Genomic DNA, 18,410 nt, shown 5'->3' with positions numbered 1-18,410 from the left:
AGATCGATCATGCAATATAATATGCGTGGTGTTCGGGTAAACTTTCACTCCACAAAAGTAATACGTATCCGTATTTAGAGTGAGATCTTATGGCAGATTCTTAGTAAAAAGATTGGACAATTTCGTACATGTGGTTCAACGTATACACATTTGTTTCGGCAATTATTACTGCGTTTGCCTTAAGAGAAAGAAAAGGAGAATGACTCGATCAGTCACTAATATTATTCGGTTTATTAAATTTCTTCTGTTGGTTTATAATGTTTACGTAATTGTAATAATTTTGTACCTATTAACGTCCCTTACTTATGGAAGTTCCAGTAATTCTATCCAACATTTTGGCCCCACATTGCCCTCATTTCATTCTCCTTCTCATGTATTTGTTGATCTGATCTTCTTCTAAGATTCCCTATATGATGATGCCATGATTGCTTCTTTTTCTCTTAGCTCCAAACTATCTTATATTCATATCTCATAATATATTTGTTTGTTGCTTATTATCTTGATTTACCACATTGTGTTGTTATCTTTCTTGTATATCAAGATTGGATTTTCGCGTTTAAGGTTTCGTTCTTGAATTGTTATTCCATGTGTTCTTGCTCGTTGCAACTGATTTTGAGTAAAAGGAAGTATCGGTTATTCGAGGTAGGTTGATTGTTTGATTTGTTGTGGTTCAATTACTTGAGGAATTGTTCTGCTACTTGATAGCTTTGGTGGAAGGGAAATTCTGGGTAATACGCGAGCTATGAAATGGTTCGTGTGACTGAAATTTTGCGTAGTTTAGTATTTACTAGTCTAGTGTATTCACGTTAGTGGAGCATTGAGAGAGGGAAAAGATGAAGACGGAGAAAGATGAAGAGAGGCATATGGATCCTTTGTTTCCTAGATTACATATAAATGATGCAGATAAAGGAGGGCCAAGAGCACCTCCAAGGAACAAAATGGCTCTTTGTGAACAGTCGTCCAGATCGTCACAAAGTTTCACCTCTACTTCTGCTCCTACACCGCGAACAATGTCAATGCTGCCTCTCCCGCCTAATGGTGGAAACTCTATCCCTGCAGCATCTCCTAGTCTTGTAAGTACAGAATTTAGTGTATTCTTCCAAGTGTTGCTAATATGTTATTTGGTAGAATTATGATGACTTGTTGGAATCGATTGAAAGCTCCTTTGATGCTCCTTCTATAGACCTTGCAGCCCTTTTAGGAAGTCAAAAATGTGGTTTTTTTTTTTTTGTTACTATGACGTATCAAAGTAATATCAGAACTTCAGTGGATTGTAGTTTGCATATGTGTGTCGAACAAAGTAGAATTCATATGGTCTTAGAAAAAGGAGGTAAACTAGGTATAGATAAAATTATTATAGAAGCATATACTGAGATCTTTTCTGTAATTCTGTAATCACTTTATTCGTCATCCAAAACCTTTTGATTTTCAATCTACTTCCATTCCTTTTGTTCACTTATTGCTTGTGCTGTTTCAGATTGAGTGAATCTGTTTATCCCCTTCATTGCCAACTCAAGGTATTAGAAAACTGTACTTTTGATTCATAGACAGTGTCTTTCCTTAGATGGGAATTTCATGAATGCTTTCGACCCATTATGACTGCTATAGCCAAGAAGGTTCATTTTGCTGTCTCATTCAATCTGCTCACATGAGCTCTTGAACCCCCTGTAGGTTGGTTGCAACAAAAGGAACTATTTTTCCCACAATGCATCCGAGTCTTCTCATTTCGTTGAGATACTTCATCCGTATTCTTCTGGAGGGATGAACTTTACAATGAGACGTCCTGATGTACCACCAGTGAAGTCGCTAAATCCTCAAGTTTTATGTCTTAAAGGGAATTTGCGTGGTACATCTCAGCTTAATCCTATTCAGTCGCACAGTTTATCATACTCCAATAGTAACCCTACTGCCAACAAGTTTGGAAGGGAAAATGATTTTTGTGGTCAATCAGGGAAACCTCTATATCATGGTAACATACATAAAAATGCGGACAAAGAAAAAGTGGCTATATCAAGCCAAAAACCTTCTTTGAAATTTCAAAGTGTTTTCGAAAAGCAATTTAAGGATACAGGCAGTACGCAAGTAAAGTGCCGGGAGTATAATATAAATCAAGCTGGAGATATAGCTAAGTGCCAAAAGAGAGAGCATTGTGTTAAACTACCTGCTCCTCATCTGTCAACTATAGAGACGACAGTGGTGCGTGAAGCTCCAAGTCCAGGACATAGCAAGCTAAATATTAAACCATTTGTATCAAGAGCTCCGGAAAATAGATGTGGTCTGGTAGGTGATTTGAATAGATGTAGTGATTCTAATTCTGAATCGGATGAAGATTCTTGGATTCAACACAAAAGGAAGGCCGTGGAAGATGTTACATATGCGAAACATGAAGATGCCACGACTAATAGATGTTCTTCCAGAATGGAAGGTCCGTCATGCTCCTTTCTACCTCACAGAGACAACCAACAAAGTCCTAAGAGAGTTAAATCCTCTTCTGGCTGTCCTGAAGACCAGATTAGTGGGCCTCCAGATGTAGGAGGTGCAGACAGAAGCGAGGGGATCTCAGAAGCTTCGTCCTTGAACTCTAAATTAGTAGAAAAAATGTCTTCAGATAATGTCATAGCATTGATAGGTCAAGAACTATTCTGGAAAGCAAGAAGAACCATTGCACAGTAAGTCTCTTTAGCTGATCATCTTTATATATATTCAACTTGCCGTGACAGTAGAGTTGAAAATGTGTGGCTTGAACTAGGGGTCGGTCGAAGATATGTTCTGATCCTCATTTGTCTACTTTCAACCTATATCATGCACATATCATATCATATCTTGTTCTTTTTGCTCCATTTCATCCGTTTCATCCTTATAAAAGAGTTATCTTCAGGAACTATGACCTATAAAAGTAGATGAAATTTAAGTAGTCAAATTGGCATAAACACCATATTTACAAGAACCTCAAAATTGTAACTATCAATATGAAGTTCTATGTTAGTTTAGCCTTTATGATCTATGTTTTGTTGTCTCACTGCTTCACTGTATAAGCCTTAAAATCATATACGTCAACAAATTTCTGAGAAATAATAATGTCTGATTTTCAGGACAGAGATCCCATCTTTATGATGTTATAGTTGTTGCCGCTATGATGACTATAGATGTAATGAGAACAATTATTTACGATAGGAAGATCTCTTCTGTTTCCTGTTCCAATAATTTTTCTGAAATCTACATTTAACCTGCGCTTCACAATTTTTCAGCCAGCAGCGGATCTTTGCAATACAACTATTTGAGCTACACAGACTAACAAAGGTACTTTAGAGTTTTATCAGTTAGATTGCCCTTTATCTTTGGTTTTTTTGAAGAGATGTAGCGTTCAAGAGTCACATGAAGGATGGTAGTTTATTCCTTCATTTTCAATGTCCTGCCTGTATGCTTTAATAGAAGGGCAGAAAAATCTTATAAATCTACCTGCTATCGACGACCAAGTGCAATAAAATCAATAATTAGAAAGGGGTTAAGGAGGTTTCTTAGTGTTTTGTAAAAACTAACTTATCTTAGCATCTTTACAGGTACAGAAAATGATAGCCAGATCACCAGATATATTGTTCAAAAGCAATTTCTATATCAACCAACCTTCTATCAAATTTTCTTCCTTGAAGAATTTGCCATGTGATGATGTTCTTGAGCCTCCTGTAGTAGCTGTCGGACAAAAGATTTCTCCAAAACCAAACAATTTTGAGATTCCAATAGATAATGTTTTTCTTCCCCTCCCCAAAGATGATGATAAGAATAGTATACCACAGCAGCCAGCTCAAAAACCAAATGTAGGGACACCAACATCGAGATCTTTTGTATCCGATCCAAAATTAGCACCTCGGTGCTTCCAACCACCTCCTGGATATCAGTGGTTAGTTCCAATAAGGTCACCTTCTGAAGGACTTGTTTATAAACCTTATACAGGACCTTGTCCACCGCCTGGAGGGATCATAGCACCAGTTTATGGTAGTTGCAGGTCTGTCATTCCATCTCCCACAGGTGGAGAGTTTGCGAATGTGCCTTATAGTGTACCGACTTCTCACAAGCAAGGTGTTGGGATTTTTCCTGGTCCTGCAATATTTGATCAGTCCTGCATTCAACCTTATTCCATGCCTGTGATAAAGCCATCTGCTTCAAGTTCAGCTATCGAGCAAATGAATCCACTTTCCAGAATCAAGTCAAATGAGAAGGAGAATAGTCCACTTATGCATGATGTCAACTCAGTCAGGCCTCATCAAATATCATGCAACATATCATGCCAGAAGAGCGCGGTCATGTCAGATTGTGATCGAACTTTTCAGGTGGATAGAGCGAGTGACATGCAAGGAAGTACTGCAAGTAGTCCTCCTGAGAGGGCACAAAAGGATGCACTCTCTCTTTTTCCTATCACACCAACTGCAAAAGGTTCAGATCAACCAGTTCAAGATAACGACACCGAGCAGCGAATACAAGTGATCAAGGTTGTGCCCCATAACTCAAAGTCAGCATCTGAATCTGCAGCTCGGATTTTTAGGTCTATACAAGAAGAAAGGAAATTGAATTACTAGTATGCAAAACCTTACAACTTAATCTTGTAAGAAAAGCTCTTTCTGCTGTATCGTTTCCCTTATCTAAAGTTCATTTTTTTGGTTTTCCTCTTGGATTAAAGATTCTTTACTGTATATACATTCAATGGGAAGTGAAAAGAATACAGATTCATTCTTTTTCTACAAAGTGTTCCTTCTCTTGATTTTCTCTTCCAATCATCCTGCTCCGTTATATTTCTTCATCTGTAGATTGACTGGAAACTTGCTAAATGTGTAGAACTACAGAGACGATACACAAGAATGTACGGCCTTAAAATTGTTTTTTCCTAGTTAAAAAAGAGACCCACTTCTCCGAAATGAAATTAAGGTAGGAGTCAGTGGAGGAAGGACATGTTCATGTCCTCATCTTTCAGCATAATGATACAATTTAAACTTCTTGCCAATGGCACCTGCAGCGTGTGGCACAATATATACAATGTCTCGGAAGTGGGCTCGATGAAACAGTCCAGTAAACATATCTGATATTTTCTGTTAGAAGCTATGCTTCAAGTAGCTTTCTTTAATTTAGTGATTAGTCTGGCTGGCCACATACATGGATATTCTTATTATGTAAACTGACTCCCCACAACCCTTTGTTGAACAAAATTTTAAGTGTCGATCATTCAAACTTCTGGTTGCTCTTGAGTCAACAGTAATGAAGTTAAGCTTTTATTTGAATCAGAATAGTATTTATGTATTCTACTGCAAATAGAGTATCTTAATTGTGATAGATGTCGGAAAGCTTACACATGCCAGTACAGAAGACATCCAACTCAAATATGAAATACTGGGTTTTCATCTAATATTGTATCATAATCAGGAATATCGATCGATATATCTTTAGTATAACATGGGCAATGTTAATCATTTCATCGGGCCTTTAATATTCTGTAGACTCCGAATAACAGCAATAATGTGGCAGAAGGCTTGTTGTCATACTTGAATATATCAGATCACTAAGTAATGGAACTTCAGAAGCCCAGATACTTGGACGAGAGTTTTAGTAACGGATCTAATGTACTAGGAGAAAATTTTCGAGCAAAAAGAGTACAATGTGAAGTCGTCTGGTTATTGTTGACACACGACCTCTGGTCTTCCGAAAGTCTCTTGAGAAAATGATCTGTAACATCAGCCTTTCCAAATGTAGCAGGATGAGCACCGCCTCTAGACCAGTCTACCCAAGTGAGACTCGTATTTGCCAGGAGATGAGGAGATTGGATGTGCAGCATTGTTGGGAAATAGTGCTCATCGACATAGCACGATGGTTTGCAGAAATGTTTAAATTTGGGGTAGTATAGCTCGTCTTTAATAATGTCAATAGCTAGTTTCCTGTCAACTTCAAACCACTGGGATCCTTTACGCCATTGAGTGATTTTAATCTCAGGTAACATCTTCTGATTGTACCGCCCTCTTCCAACAGATCTAGGATCATCAAATGAACTCACAAAGCTGTACCTGGATTCTGATATGTAGCGATAGACAACGCTGAAGTTGTGGAGAGGAATGCATGACTCAGATAGGAGTACAAACCATTCGTTCGATATATCAAGCAATGCATTAGCAAGAAGCCGCCTTTCAGCATCAATGATGCTAATCTTTCCCCACTCTGCCACCTACACGAAATGGAAGTCACACAATTATGACCAGAATACAAGTACGCTAGCCTCATCAGTTCTACTTATCTTACATCAACGTTTAGAAGAATATCAAAGCAACTCGGATCACTAAATCTTGCAAAACATGATTTCAGCCTTGCATCACCAAAATAACTCAAATCAATCTTCTATATAAGTAACAAATAAACTTCACCCTGCAAACGAAAATATATCTGACAAGCAATGGTTCTACTCTCCCAAAAAAACTTGCTATTGAAAGACATAGTTACGCGAATAAATTCTGCTCTCTCTATGGAAACACTCTTCAAAATGGTATCAGAGCATACAGAATTTCACGTGTTTGACTCATTAAAAAAAATCAAGCTCTCACGTGAGCACACGTGTTGAAGACTTAATTTAGATAAAACGGTCCATGCAATTCAAAATTTACACACCTTGTGACAAATAAGACGGGATAAAAATATTTTGTGCACAATTTTGAATAAAATTAGTACAATCACATTACCTGACTAGGAATTTGCCTGCCATAAAACACTGATGAACTTGGGAAATCAGATTGATAGGATGGCAAATTATGAATGTAAATTGAATAAAGCTCTTCATTCCCCGCGAAAAACCTGTCCCATAAAGGCGCCAAAGGCAAAGGCCCTCGCGTCAAGAACATGAACGCGATCTTAGCCCTTCTCTTAAAAGGAAAATGTTTCACTTGAGGAACAAACGAAGCTCGCCAAAACAGCTCAGCATCATTCATAGAATGATGCACGTTTAATGACGGCCTAATCCAATTCTCTAAACTATTTAATTCTTGAAAACATGGTTGCATTCTTGATTGTACCACAGGGATTACATTCTTCACTTCTGAAAATCTAAGCATAAACATACTTAAAACTGAAAAAACAATTCCTAGACCTAAAAACAACAACAGAAACTGAAGTATTTTTATTGATAAAGGCTTGTTGTCTTTGCCATGCTCAAAGATCCCCATATTCACAAACTCAATTTCAATCACACCAAAATGGGGCAAAAGATTCTACTCAAATCTATTTTTCTTTTGGACGAGAAAAATCTAATCTTTTTAATCTTACCAAATTTCTACGACAAGAATATGTAACACACCATAAGGGTTATTCATAAAGGGACTGCAGAGACATGAAGGTGCTATTTATTTATTTATTTATTTTTTATCTTAAAAAAAGGAAGAACAAATAAGGAAAAAAACTAAAACCACAAGATTTGCCTGTTGTTTTTTGGACTAAATGAATAAGAGAAAATATGAAAAGACACTATAATAAGTAAAGACGTTTGGTTTTGAAGAACAAAACTGATTCTTGTTTTCACAGAGTGGTTAAAAATGGAAATAAAATTTCATGAAATTTATTAAAGTACCTCTAAAGTATTTCACAGTTCCCAATGTTGATGCTATGACACTCATGGGGTTTTAAGGAGGATTCCTTTTGCTCTACGCAAAACTGTATTAGCAGTAGTAGTAGTACGTGCAATTTGAAAAGAACTAGGACATGTTGTGTTGCATAATTGTCCTCTTAAGTTGCCTTTGAAACTTCCAATTTTGTTGGCGTTTATTCATTCAAAATTTATCTGCTCCCCAATAGTTATCATATTTCGCGTTCGCTTTCGTTTAAAGGATAATTTAATTAGACTTTAGAAGTTAAATTAGATGGAGTTAATTTAATTATCTTAAATTAAAAGTTAGATATTTGAGAAATATGCAAAAAAAAAAAAAAAAAATACTAGAAGGTGTAATCCTTCTCCTATATTGATATATGGTTCGAATAAATATATTAAAATATTGATCAGATTGTTATAAATTGTTTGAATAGAGGTATGGACCCTTTTGATCCTTTCTTGTAATGAACTTATTTCAATACTCGGAGTCGGTTGATAACATACAAATAATTTGAATATCAAGAAGTGAAAAGTCTTAAGTATTTTGCGATGGAGAGAATAAAATCACAAAAAGATTTTAAATTAAAACTTATAATAACCAAACTTCAAGTACTATTTTTAAATTCCATTGCAAAGACAGTAAAAAGCCACCTTAATGTCAAATTAATAACATTGTTTAAATTGGGAAACATTAGCTATAATATATAAATATATATTGTACTATTTTATTATAATATACTAATTCTATTTGAAGAATTAATGTGCCAATTCACATACAAATTTAGATGTTTTGACTATTATATCTAATCCAGTCTTGTCATTCTTTTCAAAAATATGATTTACCAAGCAGTTATTTTTGGTTGCTTGTTCTTTCACATTTCTACGTACTAATAATTTATTTCTTTTCTAGTCGTATTCAAATTTTAGTTTGAAGCATATAGTTAGTTATCCATGTCTAGAGAAAAGTCAACATTTTCTTGTTTAACATAAATAATTAACTTTAAAACCATAAGCATTTTACTCTGAAAGGTCATCCTTTTGATTTGGGTTGCATGGTCTATATTTAGGACATATTATTCTTTTTATTTTTCTAAGTTTTTTCCTTAATAGTCAGAATGTGCCTAATTCACTCTATTTTCTAGAGTGGATGAAAAGTCAATGGAATTCAATCTCTTGCTGCCAAAGTGCTACAGATAAGAATAAAACTGTTGTACCTCCACCTTTGGTGTCCGGTTTATGTAGTGATTAATAGTGAATTAATTGTTACTCCATATAGTACTAGTAGTTAATAAGAAAATAATTATTATTCCGTGATTAAAGAAAGGATTATATTGTTAAATAAGAATTATTTACCCTAAAAGTAATTTCTTTTAAATAGTCTAATTCGTGCATGACTATATATTTTCATGACATATTACATCTCACATAAAATAATACATGAATTTTTCACTAACTTTATGCGGATATTACTTTTTTTTTTTTTTTTCTTGTATACAACCAACTAAACGTTACATATGTGAGATTTTATGAGCTGATTAATTATATTCCAATCAATCAACAACTCCTTAAATTATTATATATTTAGTAATTCAGAAAACAAGGAACCTGAAATCCTTCCGCCCTTTTTGAGCCAAAATTTCACTATTTCAGTTCCAATTTTCTATTTTTTACTCCTTTTTTATTTTCACACTCATTTGGTTCTTATAGTAACTGCCAAGTGATTATATCTTCTGGAAATTTTGACTATAAATTTTCAATGTTTTTCCTCTTGAAGTTGTGATAATTCTAAGAATCAATTCACCGGTGAATAATATTCTTGTTGCTTCCGCCATGCCAGGATCATTTAAATTAGTAATACTTGAATAATCTCATTGAACCAGCATCCCATTTCCCACATTAATTGACGAATTTTCCTATGTGATTAATTACAAAAAAATTGCTTTTTCATTTGTCAAAGTGTAACTTTGTAGACATATATAAAACAATAACCTTTCTACTATAGCATATTATGGCAAGTTGGCAACCTGCTAACTCGTTATCAGCCCTATATATATGTTACCTAGTGATCAAAACTCTAAAATATTGTTAATTAATGGCCAAAGAAATCGATAATATATATATGGCATAGTCAGGAGATATTACAAGTAACAGCCTGTTAATTATTCACAATCTTTGTAGAATTATGAATCTAATGTTTATTATATTGTACAAGGTAGAGTTACTTGCCTTGAATTGTCCTTTTGCAAAGAAAGTAAATTCATTTAGGCTCTCTACGAGTTTATAGAGTGGAAAATGGAGATGTGAATTAAAGATGTTTAATCATTAGCTGCTGCCAATTTTATTTACCTAATTTCAGGTCCAAGTTGACTAATCTAAAAATCTTTTTGCAACTTACAAACAGTTTAAAGTGTATTTTCTGGTACTTGAACACCATAAAACAGAAAAAAAAAAAGAGAGAGAATTTACTATGGTATCTACAATGACATATGATGGCATAAAGTTGTTGGAATATAATGAGGAAAATTCTTTTCAAGCTTGAGATGTATCTACGATAATATTATTTTTAATAATGCATTTTATTTGATAATAGATATATATCTTTTAGAATTTTCAACAAACTCTTTTAGAATAAATTAGGACCCGAGCGAAAACAACAAAATAATAGTAAAATATTCATAATTTTGCACTAACTAAATAATGATCAGAACAATTCAACCGAACAAACTCTCAATGTATAATGATTGTTATATGGAATTAGGTCATACTTAAAGCATGTGATAAGTTCAATTATAGTCTTGGAATTTCATATGTGAAAGTGAAAAGTTTTTAAAATCCTTAAAACACACACATGGCACATATCTTTCCCTATCAGTATATTTTTTAATTGATCTTATCTGGTCCATTAATTAACAAGTGATACTTAATAATGACCCCTGTAAGCTAATTATTATATACTGAAACTTTTTTACGTTCACGTAATTGTTTCTTAGACTGCATCACAGAGGGACAGATGTACAACCCCAAAATGTGGTTATGATGAACATTTGTACTTATGTTTTGTTTTATATATCACTTCAATTTCTTTTTCTTTTTGTTTGATTAATATGAGATTTATTTAAAGTAATAACATGTATTCCTTTTGATTAAAGTAAGTCAATCTAAAAGCTTATCAATCAATATTTTCAACTAAGCTTTTATTTGTCTTCCCAATCAAAGTGCATAACATGTATTGCTCACATTGACTGAAAATATATCTAAGAAATATATTAATCCATCTTTTTCATTCGATATTTGGTACTCAGTGGCGGATCCAGGATTTCAAGACAGTGGGTGCTCCCTTAACTCAAAAATGGTGGAGTTCAACTATTCATCAAGGGATTCAAAATATAAAAGACAAATACATGAAGAAGACAAATAGTGTCCAACATATACTATATATGCATAAAATAATATTTTAACCATAAACAAATAGCGTGATATTTCTACCCAAAAAATTTGAATAAATGACTTTACCTGGCTGTGCCCCAGCTTAGCTATCAATTACAAAATATAAATACATATATTTAATACTTATTATAAAGAGGACAATCACATTGAACTCATAGCAAAAAAAATCAATAGCAAAAACTGTTATTTTTTCAGTGTTTCGGGTACAAGAATCTGTATAAAATGCAACAACAACTTCAACTCAAGTTCGAGTCTAAGAAAAGAACATTTATGAAGTTCCTTACCACCTTCAACACAAGATTATAAATAATCTATCCAAGAAGTATGTTAATTTTCAAAAAAAAAAAATTTTAAGGTCAAGTCCCCTGACTTCACGAAGTGTCCTTAAGGAATAATTACCCTCACTATACCCAAGGTTATGGAATCTTTCTCCCAGGATAAAATGACCTTCAATCCGAACAATAGCGGTACCTCAAATTGTTGGATTCAACGAACTCACTCAACAGCTTAATGATCACACAAAGTTTTTGTTAATAACAAGAGAGTTTTTGCTGTCAAAATTAATGTCAGTACCTAAGGAAAATATTAGGTATTTATAGCCTTAAGTATATCTTTTTAGAAAAGATGCATTGGTCAGCAGAAAGACACCTTTTCTATAACAGTCACGTCTCTGCGCCCAGACTGCGCTGGAATTGTGCCTGGACTGCTGCCACAGATGACTTTCTGTACATTCTAGTAGGCGTCTGCGTTTGAACTGTGTCCGCAGTTCTTGATTTGCGTGCGCAGATCGCTCAACACGCGGAACAGTGTGCCTTCTCACGAAGGGTCGCATCCCTTCGTGATGTGCGTTGCGTATGCATTGAAATTGCACCTGAAATGCGCCCGTATTTTGGAGTTTAGCAAAGACTAATTGCATCTGGATAAGTAGGTTTTCCTTTGAACTTTCCGTAGTGAACATACATCGGATGCACTCGGTCAATTGGTAGATTTGATATCTTTAAACCATCGAGCTTTAATGTACACCTAGATAACACATGTCACACAACCAGCCTTTTACTGTTTATGGTTCTCACGGTTTTGTTCTTTTCAGCGATGAACACGTCCCGATTTCATGAGAGCTTAGAGAATAGGACTTTACTACCATTCTCTTTGAAGCGGCTTCTATTTCGCCCTCACATAGGTGATTTCTAAACGTTCAATCCTATATATTAAACTATTTGGTCAAATCTGCCAAATTTAGATAATCATTAAAAGACTTTTCACTTTAAGTCTTATCCTTGTTTACTATACATTGTCTACATCATGAGAATGTGTTGGGTAATTGACAATGTTGAATCTCTCAGATACAACTTTGTTTGATCTTTTTCAACCTAGCTCTTGGGATCTCCAGTCTGCTAGGTAGAGTTACCTCCATGCTGACTTTTCCTAGGCCTTAAACCCATTCCCTTGGATGTCCTCTCAACTACTTCTCTAGATAGACTTTTTATAAGTGGATCCGACATATTATCCTTTGACTTAACATAGTCAACAGTGATAATTCCACTAGAGAGAAGTTCTATAATGGTATTATGTCTCCGTCTTATGTGACGAGATTTACCGTTGTACATCATACTCCCTGCCCTACCTATTGCCGCTTGGCTATCACAGTGTATACATACTGGTGCCATTGGTTTGGGCCAATACGGAATATCTTTCAAAAAATTTCAGAGTCATTCTGCTTCTTCACCAGTTTTATCTAATGCGATAAATTCAAATTCCATTGTAGAGCGAGCAATACATGTCTGTTTGGATGATTTCGAAGAGATCATTCCTCCACCGATAGTAAATAATATCCACGTATGGATTTTACTTCGTTTGACCTGGTGATCCAATTTGCATCACCATATCCTTCAAGTACCGCGGGATATTTATTATAATGCAAAACATAGTCTTGAATATATTTAAGATACCCCAAAACTCATTTTATTGCCATCCAATGAGTTTTGTTGGGATTACTCATATACCGACTCAACTTACTAATAGTGCATGCTATGTCTGGTTGTGTACAGTTCATTATATACATTAAACATACCAATACTCTTGTGTGCTCAAATTGTGAGTCACTTTCACCTTCATTCTTTCGAAGTGCACAGCTTACACCCAATGGAGTCTTGGCAATACCGAATTCCATATACTTGAATTTGTCAAGTATATTTTTGATATAATGAGATTGTGACAATGCCAACCCTTTTGGAGTTCTATGGATTCTTATAACTAAGATCACATCCGCAACTCCAAGGTCTTTCATATCAAACTTGTTCTCGAGCATTCGTTTCATTGCATTTATGTCAGAAATGTCTCTACTGATGATCAACATATCATCCATATATAAACAAACAATGATTGGTGATTCGGAGTGTCTTTAATGTAAACACATTTATCACATTCATTTATCTTGAATCCATTTGCCAACATGGTTTGGTCAAACTTCGCATGCCATTGTTTAGGTGCTTGTTTTAGTCCATACAACGACTTAATAAGTTTACACACCTTATTCTCTTTTCCTGAAACCACAAAACCCTCAGGTTGTTCCATATAAATTTCTTTCACTACAAAAAAAGGCTCAAGTTGCAGGGGTTAATTTTGGGGTTTGCGGGGGTTTAAACCCCTGCAAAATGTAATTGTGGGGGTTCCCAAAACCCCCAGAATACGAGCCGTCAGAAACGAGTAGCGGTAGTTTTTTTCCGACCCCCATAATTAATTTACGGGGGTTATTTATGGCGGTTACGACCCCCGTTATTCTAAATTTAATTTTTTTTGTAATAAATTTTTATTTTAAACTTGCGGGAGTTAAAACCTCCACAATTGTTTTATTTTTTAAAAAAAATTAGTAGGACCCATCAATTCTCAATAACTAATTATAGATTCTAATTTTAGCTCAAATTTAATTGTTCCTTTAGGCATAACCTACAATCCAATATTTGTTAAATTCATATATCATTAATACAACAAAGATTAAACATTGCAATTGACAAACATATCAAAAATACATTGAACATTAAACTTCAAAATTATTTTTTCGACATTAACATCTTCAAACTCCAAATTTTCAACATTAACTAGTATCTTCAAACTACAAAATCAAATTTAAACACAAAACCTTCAATATGCTAAGATTAACTCCAACCACACAATTATATCGTCATAATTGAATATCCAAGACAAATACAATGAAATCAAAGAATGTCATTAAGATCATTATCATCACGTGATCTCCTTACATCCATGGGTGAAATGGGTCTACTAGCCTCATCACTTGGCTACATAAAAATGCAAAGTACAAAAATCAAATGCAAAGTACAAAAATCATCAAATGCAAAGTACAAAAATCAATCACATAAGTAACAATTCCAAATTTGGGAGTTGATTTATACTCTAGTTCATATGTAAAATCTCTTATAGAAATTATACACTATGATGGTGCAAACAACAATTATAGAATCTCTAAACATGTTGCTATAATTACTCTAATGCTTACTAGAAATTGCATATCACAACAAAAATTTCACTAATTTCAGAAAAAAAATTCTAATCCTTTAGATGTCTTCTGTTTCTTTTCTTTCCATGTTGCCACACTAGCTTTGAACTAGCTATTTCCCATGTTCCTATTCTCCACCACTTCACTTTGAGCTTCCATTTTAATAGCATCTCATTGACGGTTATTGACATCACAATTTGATACCAAACATACCATACATACATCTCAAACTATATGCAATAGTGAAATGAATAGTCAAGTAGTAAGTAGTACTATCCTCTATAGGATCTATGTAATGCTTGTTCTAGTGTATGTAGAGACATGTCAATAACATGAGAAAATCTATATATACATTTTTTATTCAGGGATACCTACATGATGAAATTTATATGCAACTACCTCAGGGATTTTAAGTTAATAATTTAGTCTGCAGACTTGTCAAATCCGTATATACAACTGGATCTGTGTAATGCTTGTTCTAGGGCATGTAGAGACATGCTAATAACATGAGAAATTCTGAAGTTGGTTGAAGGTACTAAGCCTATCCTACAAAAGGCTTTACAATGGAAGACTTAGATGAGTTGAGAAATTTCCTTAGTTTTGAATTTGTAAGGTCCAGATCATAGTATATACCAAAGATTGATGTGTTAACTTCTTTACCTAATTATGACTAAGCTAGATAGTGCATTCAGTGATCATAGTATATACCAAAGATTGATACGTTAACTTCTTTACCTAATTATGACTAGTCTAGATAGCGCATTCAGTGTTCATACCTTAAGATATGTGAAGACTCATCCAGGTCAAGGTACTACTATCTGGCAGTGCAGAAGACTCAACTGCTTATTATGATCCAGATCAAGTAGCTTGTCCTAACTCCAGATAGTCTATCACTAGCTAGCTGATAAAAATGAAGATGCGCTAGTTTCTTAGATGTCCAAGAAATAAACTACTGTAGCTAGAAGCAGAATATAAGAGTCCAACAAATAGTTTCAAAACTAATATGGTTACTTGGTTTTATAAAAGAGATTAGGATCCGAGTCAAGGTTCCAATAATGTATATCGTGATAGCAAAGCTGCAATGCGAATTACAGAAAGTTCCGTATACGACAAAAGGACAACATAGTGAGATTGAGTTAGGTCGTAATCCACCTGAAGACGGAAACGGATGAAAAAGATGACAACATCGAAGTGGTGCCAGATAGGGAAGAGGATGATTAACATATCATACTAGAACTAAGACTAATGCTGAGCTACTATTTTGTTTCTTTAAATTTCCTTACTTGTTATGAAGTAAAGTTGTAGCCTTTTCAAAACTATCATCCTACACTCATAGCAAAATTTTCAGATTACCAAAACAGTTACATATAACAATTATATCTACCTTACAACTGATATATTTACACTTTGAATTTTCAGATCCATGTAATAATTAGTTAAGGAATTCAACTATCAACAAAGTACAAGATAACAAAAAAAGATTAACTACCTATAATGAAGTTAGTGCATGATCTGAAATGAACTAAAGAAAGCCAACGCTCGTGAAAACAACTTCAAGAAAGAAAGGCAACAGAAGAATGAAGATCACAAACCATAAATCATGTTCGTCTGTGAATCTCAAGGTTAAATGAAGCAATGTATCATGTGTTATTTGAAGTTATGTACCTGAAGGACTGCTTTCTGAACTCTTAACTGTGCATATTTAGCTTATTGATGACTTACCTTCTCAATAATAAGAGAAATCTTTCTCTCCTGAGCAACTTTCAGGTCTTCCTCTTCACTCTAGATCAATTACAAAGGCAAAAAAGATCACCTTAAGATTAAGATTAAAGAACATGAAATGTATCTTAGAGCTCTTCTATGTTGCTTGGACTCTTCAAGAATGTCGATGGGTGCGTGCCGGATCCTTGAGAAATAGTGTAATTTTGAAGGATCCGACATGGGTGCGGCAACATTTTTGGAGAATCTGAGCAACTTAGGAGCTCTTACCTTAAAAATTGCACATGAATATGTCATTGTTTCATCTAGAAAGAGCGAGAAGAGTTCATTACTCTGAAAAAATTAGTAAATATACTTATCAATCTACACTTGAAGCAACAGGCCTATGGAAGATATGAAAGTCACAAGAAAACAACAAGTTTCATTATGATCTTGATATAGTATACAAGTTATTTACCAGATCATAGTGATGAGAAATGTTCTTACGAGCCTGAGTTAGAGTGTTCTGGTTTGAAACATGTCAAATGAAATATTTTGTGGATGATACTGCAGCTGTAAAAAGCATCGTTGTCCACCATCCTCCGGAGAGCAAATGCAAGGAAAAGATTTAACATATGAACGAAAGTTGTAATGTCCTTATTATAGTTTCAATAAACTATTTACCTTCTCTTACTAAACCTTGTGACAGATGCTTTAAAATCTCTGTTGTTAACAAAAATCTGTAAAGGAATTCAGGATGCCAAGTACCAAGAATAATCTATTGACAATGAAATAGGGTCACTTTCTCACCATGAAAAGATTAAGAAGACCGCTGTTCTTATCAACAAAAGAGAAGTCCCCACGAATAAATGCATCAGCAAAGACTAAGTCGCCTTGAGTTGCAACCTGTAAACGATTAGTTTATGTGAAAAAATTTGTCCATATTGGAGAATCCTTTGAATTTTTCATTTAGTGGCTCGATCACTTGTCCTTTCCAGTAAAATTGTGGACTATGACCTCTAAGATAAACTTTGAGAGAGCTTTTCTTCTCTGTTCCTTCAATATGAACATCGTACCCCCTTATTCTAACAGGCTGAACACAAAAAATATATAGTCTAAGAACAATATATGCATGATTCGTGTATATTGTTAAGTATACATGAGAATAGATAGTCACAGAAGCATAATAAATTCACTTTTGCTGAAACTAGCTGGGTAGAAATTCCATGTTGTTAAATAAAACCATTTTGGAACTAAACCTATACAATGTGAAATTGTTATAACTCACATTGTGCATCCTGCCGCGATAAAACTCTTGAGAAATCTAGTAACGAGGAGGCGTGCTCCTGTTTCTGGACAGGTTGGTACCATGTGTTTGGGATTGTTCAGGACACTATAGGTTCTCTTAAGCAGACCTTGAGCAGCAATAGCACCTGCCTGAGAAGAAGCAAAAAAAGATTATTATCCATACATTGTATCGTGTCCATGGATTTCATTTCTCCTATTATTATATCTTCTCCTTTTGGGACATGCTGGCAGGATATATTACTATGTTTAGTCCATCTTCATAGAAGCCATAGCCGGAAAGGGTTGCAATAAATATAACATCAATGAGCGGTGAAATCCAAAGCGGCTATAAAATTCGTGCACTAAAAGAAAGCAAAGAAGAGAGAATCACGATAATCTCATAAAACACCTCGATATGCTCTACAAAACCATATTCCTTTCTTCTTTTAGATTTGATTTAGCTCGGATGAAGCTGTTGATGCTGTTCACACCTAATTTTTGCCCTCCACGACTAAATTTAATCCTGAGTTTCTTTAGTTTTTAATAAACCAAAATAATTATTTCATCCAAATAAAAAAAAACTTAAAATATTTTTCGTAAGTGATTTTGTCATTTTAAGTAGCGATTATATACTATCGTGTTCAGTTATACGAGATTATATAATTTGTTACTTAAATATTTATTTTACAAAATATCAAATTTAATTAAGGCTTATCTTGAAAATAAATTCAAATGATTAAAATCTTAATTTAAATATAATTTATTCTCAAAAATAATTTATCCAAATAAATTATTTTTGAGAATAAATTATATTTAAATTAAGATTTTAATCATTTGAATTTATTTTCA

At 34.2% G+C, this 18,410-nt stretch overlaps 2 protein-coding genes and 1 pseudogene across 3 annotated transcripts; 1 reads left to right on the top strand and 2 right to left on the bottom strand.

The window, feature by feature from the left end:
- Nucleotides 1–250: 250 nt before the first annotated feature.
- Nucleotides 251–4,736, top strand: LOC107854359 (protein HEADING DATE 3B). 2 transcript variants are annotated; one of them, XM_016699367.2, is made up of 5 exons: nucleotides 251–1,073; nucleotides 1,478–1,517; nucleotides 1,672–2,669; nucleotides 3,249–3,300; nucleotides 3,561–4,736. In XM_016699367.2, the coding sequence occupies exons 1-5, from the start codon at nucleotides 895–897 to the stop codon at nucleotides 4,572–4,574; spliced, it is 2,283 nt and encodes a 760-aa protein (XP_016554853.2). In that variant the 5' UTR covers nucleotides 251–894; the 3' UTR covers nucleotides 4,575–4,736. The 2 variants fall into 2 exon arrangements, with proteins under 2 accessions (XP_016554853.2, XP_016554852.1); XM_016699366.2 differs by lacking the exon at nucleotides 1,478–1,517 and having other exon boundaries at nucleotides 261–1,073.
- A 556-nt stretch (nucleotides 4,737–5,292) lies between these two features.
- On the bottom strand, nucleotides 5,293–7,727 carry LOC107854346 (glycosyltransferase BC10). The gene is made up of 2 exons (XM_016699354.2): nucleotides 6,714–7,727; nucleotides 5,293–6,205 (listed from the first exon to the last, which is right to left on the bottom strand). Exons 1-2 carry the CDS (start codon nucleotides 7,191–7,193, stop codon nucleotides 5,564–5,566), a joined length of 1,122 nt encoding a protein of 373 aa, XP_016554840.1. The 5' UTR covers nucleotides 7,194–7,727; the 3' UTR covers nucleotides 5,293–5,563.
- Nucleotides 7,728–15,617: 7,890 nt separating this feature from the next.
- Nucleotides 15,618–18,410, bottom strand: part of LOC124899587 — a 26,651-nt pseudogene continuing 23,858 nt past the window's right edge.

This window comes from Capsicum annuum, chromosome 6 (assembly GCF_002878395.1).
Source record: "Capsicum annuum cultivar UCD-10X-F1 chromosome 6, UCD10Xv1.1, whole genome shotgun sequence".
In the NCBI taxonomy this organism is placed as follows: Eukaryota; Viridiplantae; Streptophyta; class Magnoliopsida; order Solanales; family Solanaceae; genus Capsicum; species Capsicum annuum.
The sequence above is the reverse complement of the archived record's forward strand: the minus strand, read 5'-3'. Positions and strand labels throughout refer to the sequence as shown.

Bases quoted from the DNA above. Each gene is read 5' to 3' on its own strand.
- LOC107854359 (XM_016699366.2), top strand. From the start codon at position 834: ATGAAGACGGAGAAAGATGAAGAGAGGCATATGGATCCTTTGTTTCCT. The intron at 1,074-1,671 runs GTAAGTACAGAA...AACCCCCTGTAG, and splicing joins CTGCAGCATCTCCTAGTCTT to GTTGGTTGCAACAAAAGGAA. The intron at 2,670-3,248 runs GTAAGTCTCTTT...ACAATTTTTCAG, and splicing joins GCAAGAAGAACCATTGCACA to CCAGCAGCGGATCTTTGCAA.
- LOC107854346 (XM_016699354.2), bottom strand. From the start codon at position 7,193: ATGGGGATCTTTGAGCATGGCAAAGACAACAAGCCTTTATCAATAAAA. The intron at 6,206-6,713 runs GTAATGTGATTG...CATTTCGTGTAG, and splicing joins GCAGGCAAATTCCTAGTCAG to GTGGCAGAGTGGGGAAAGAT.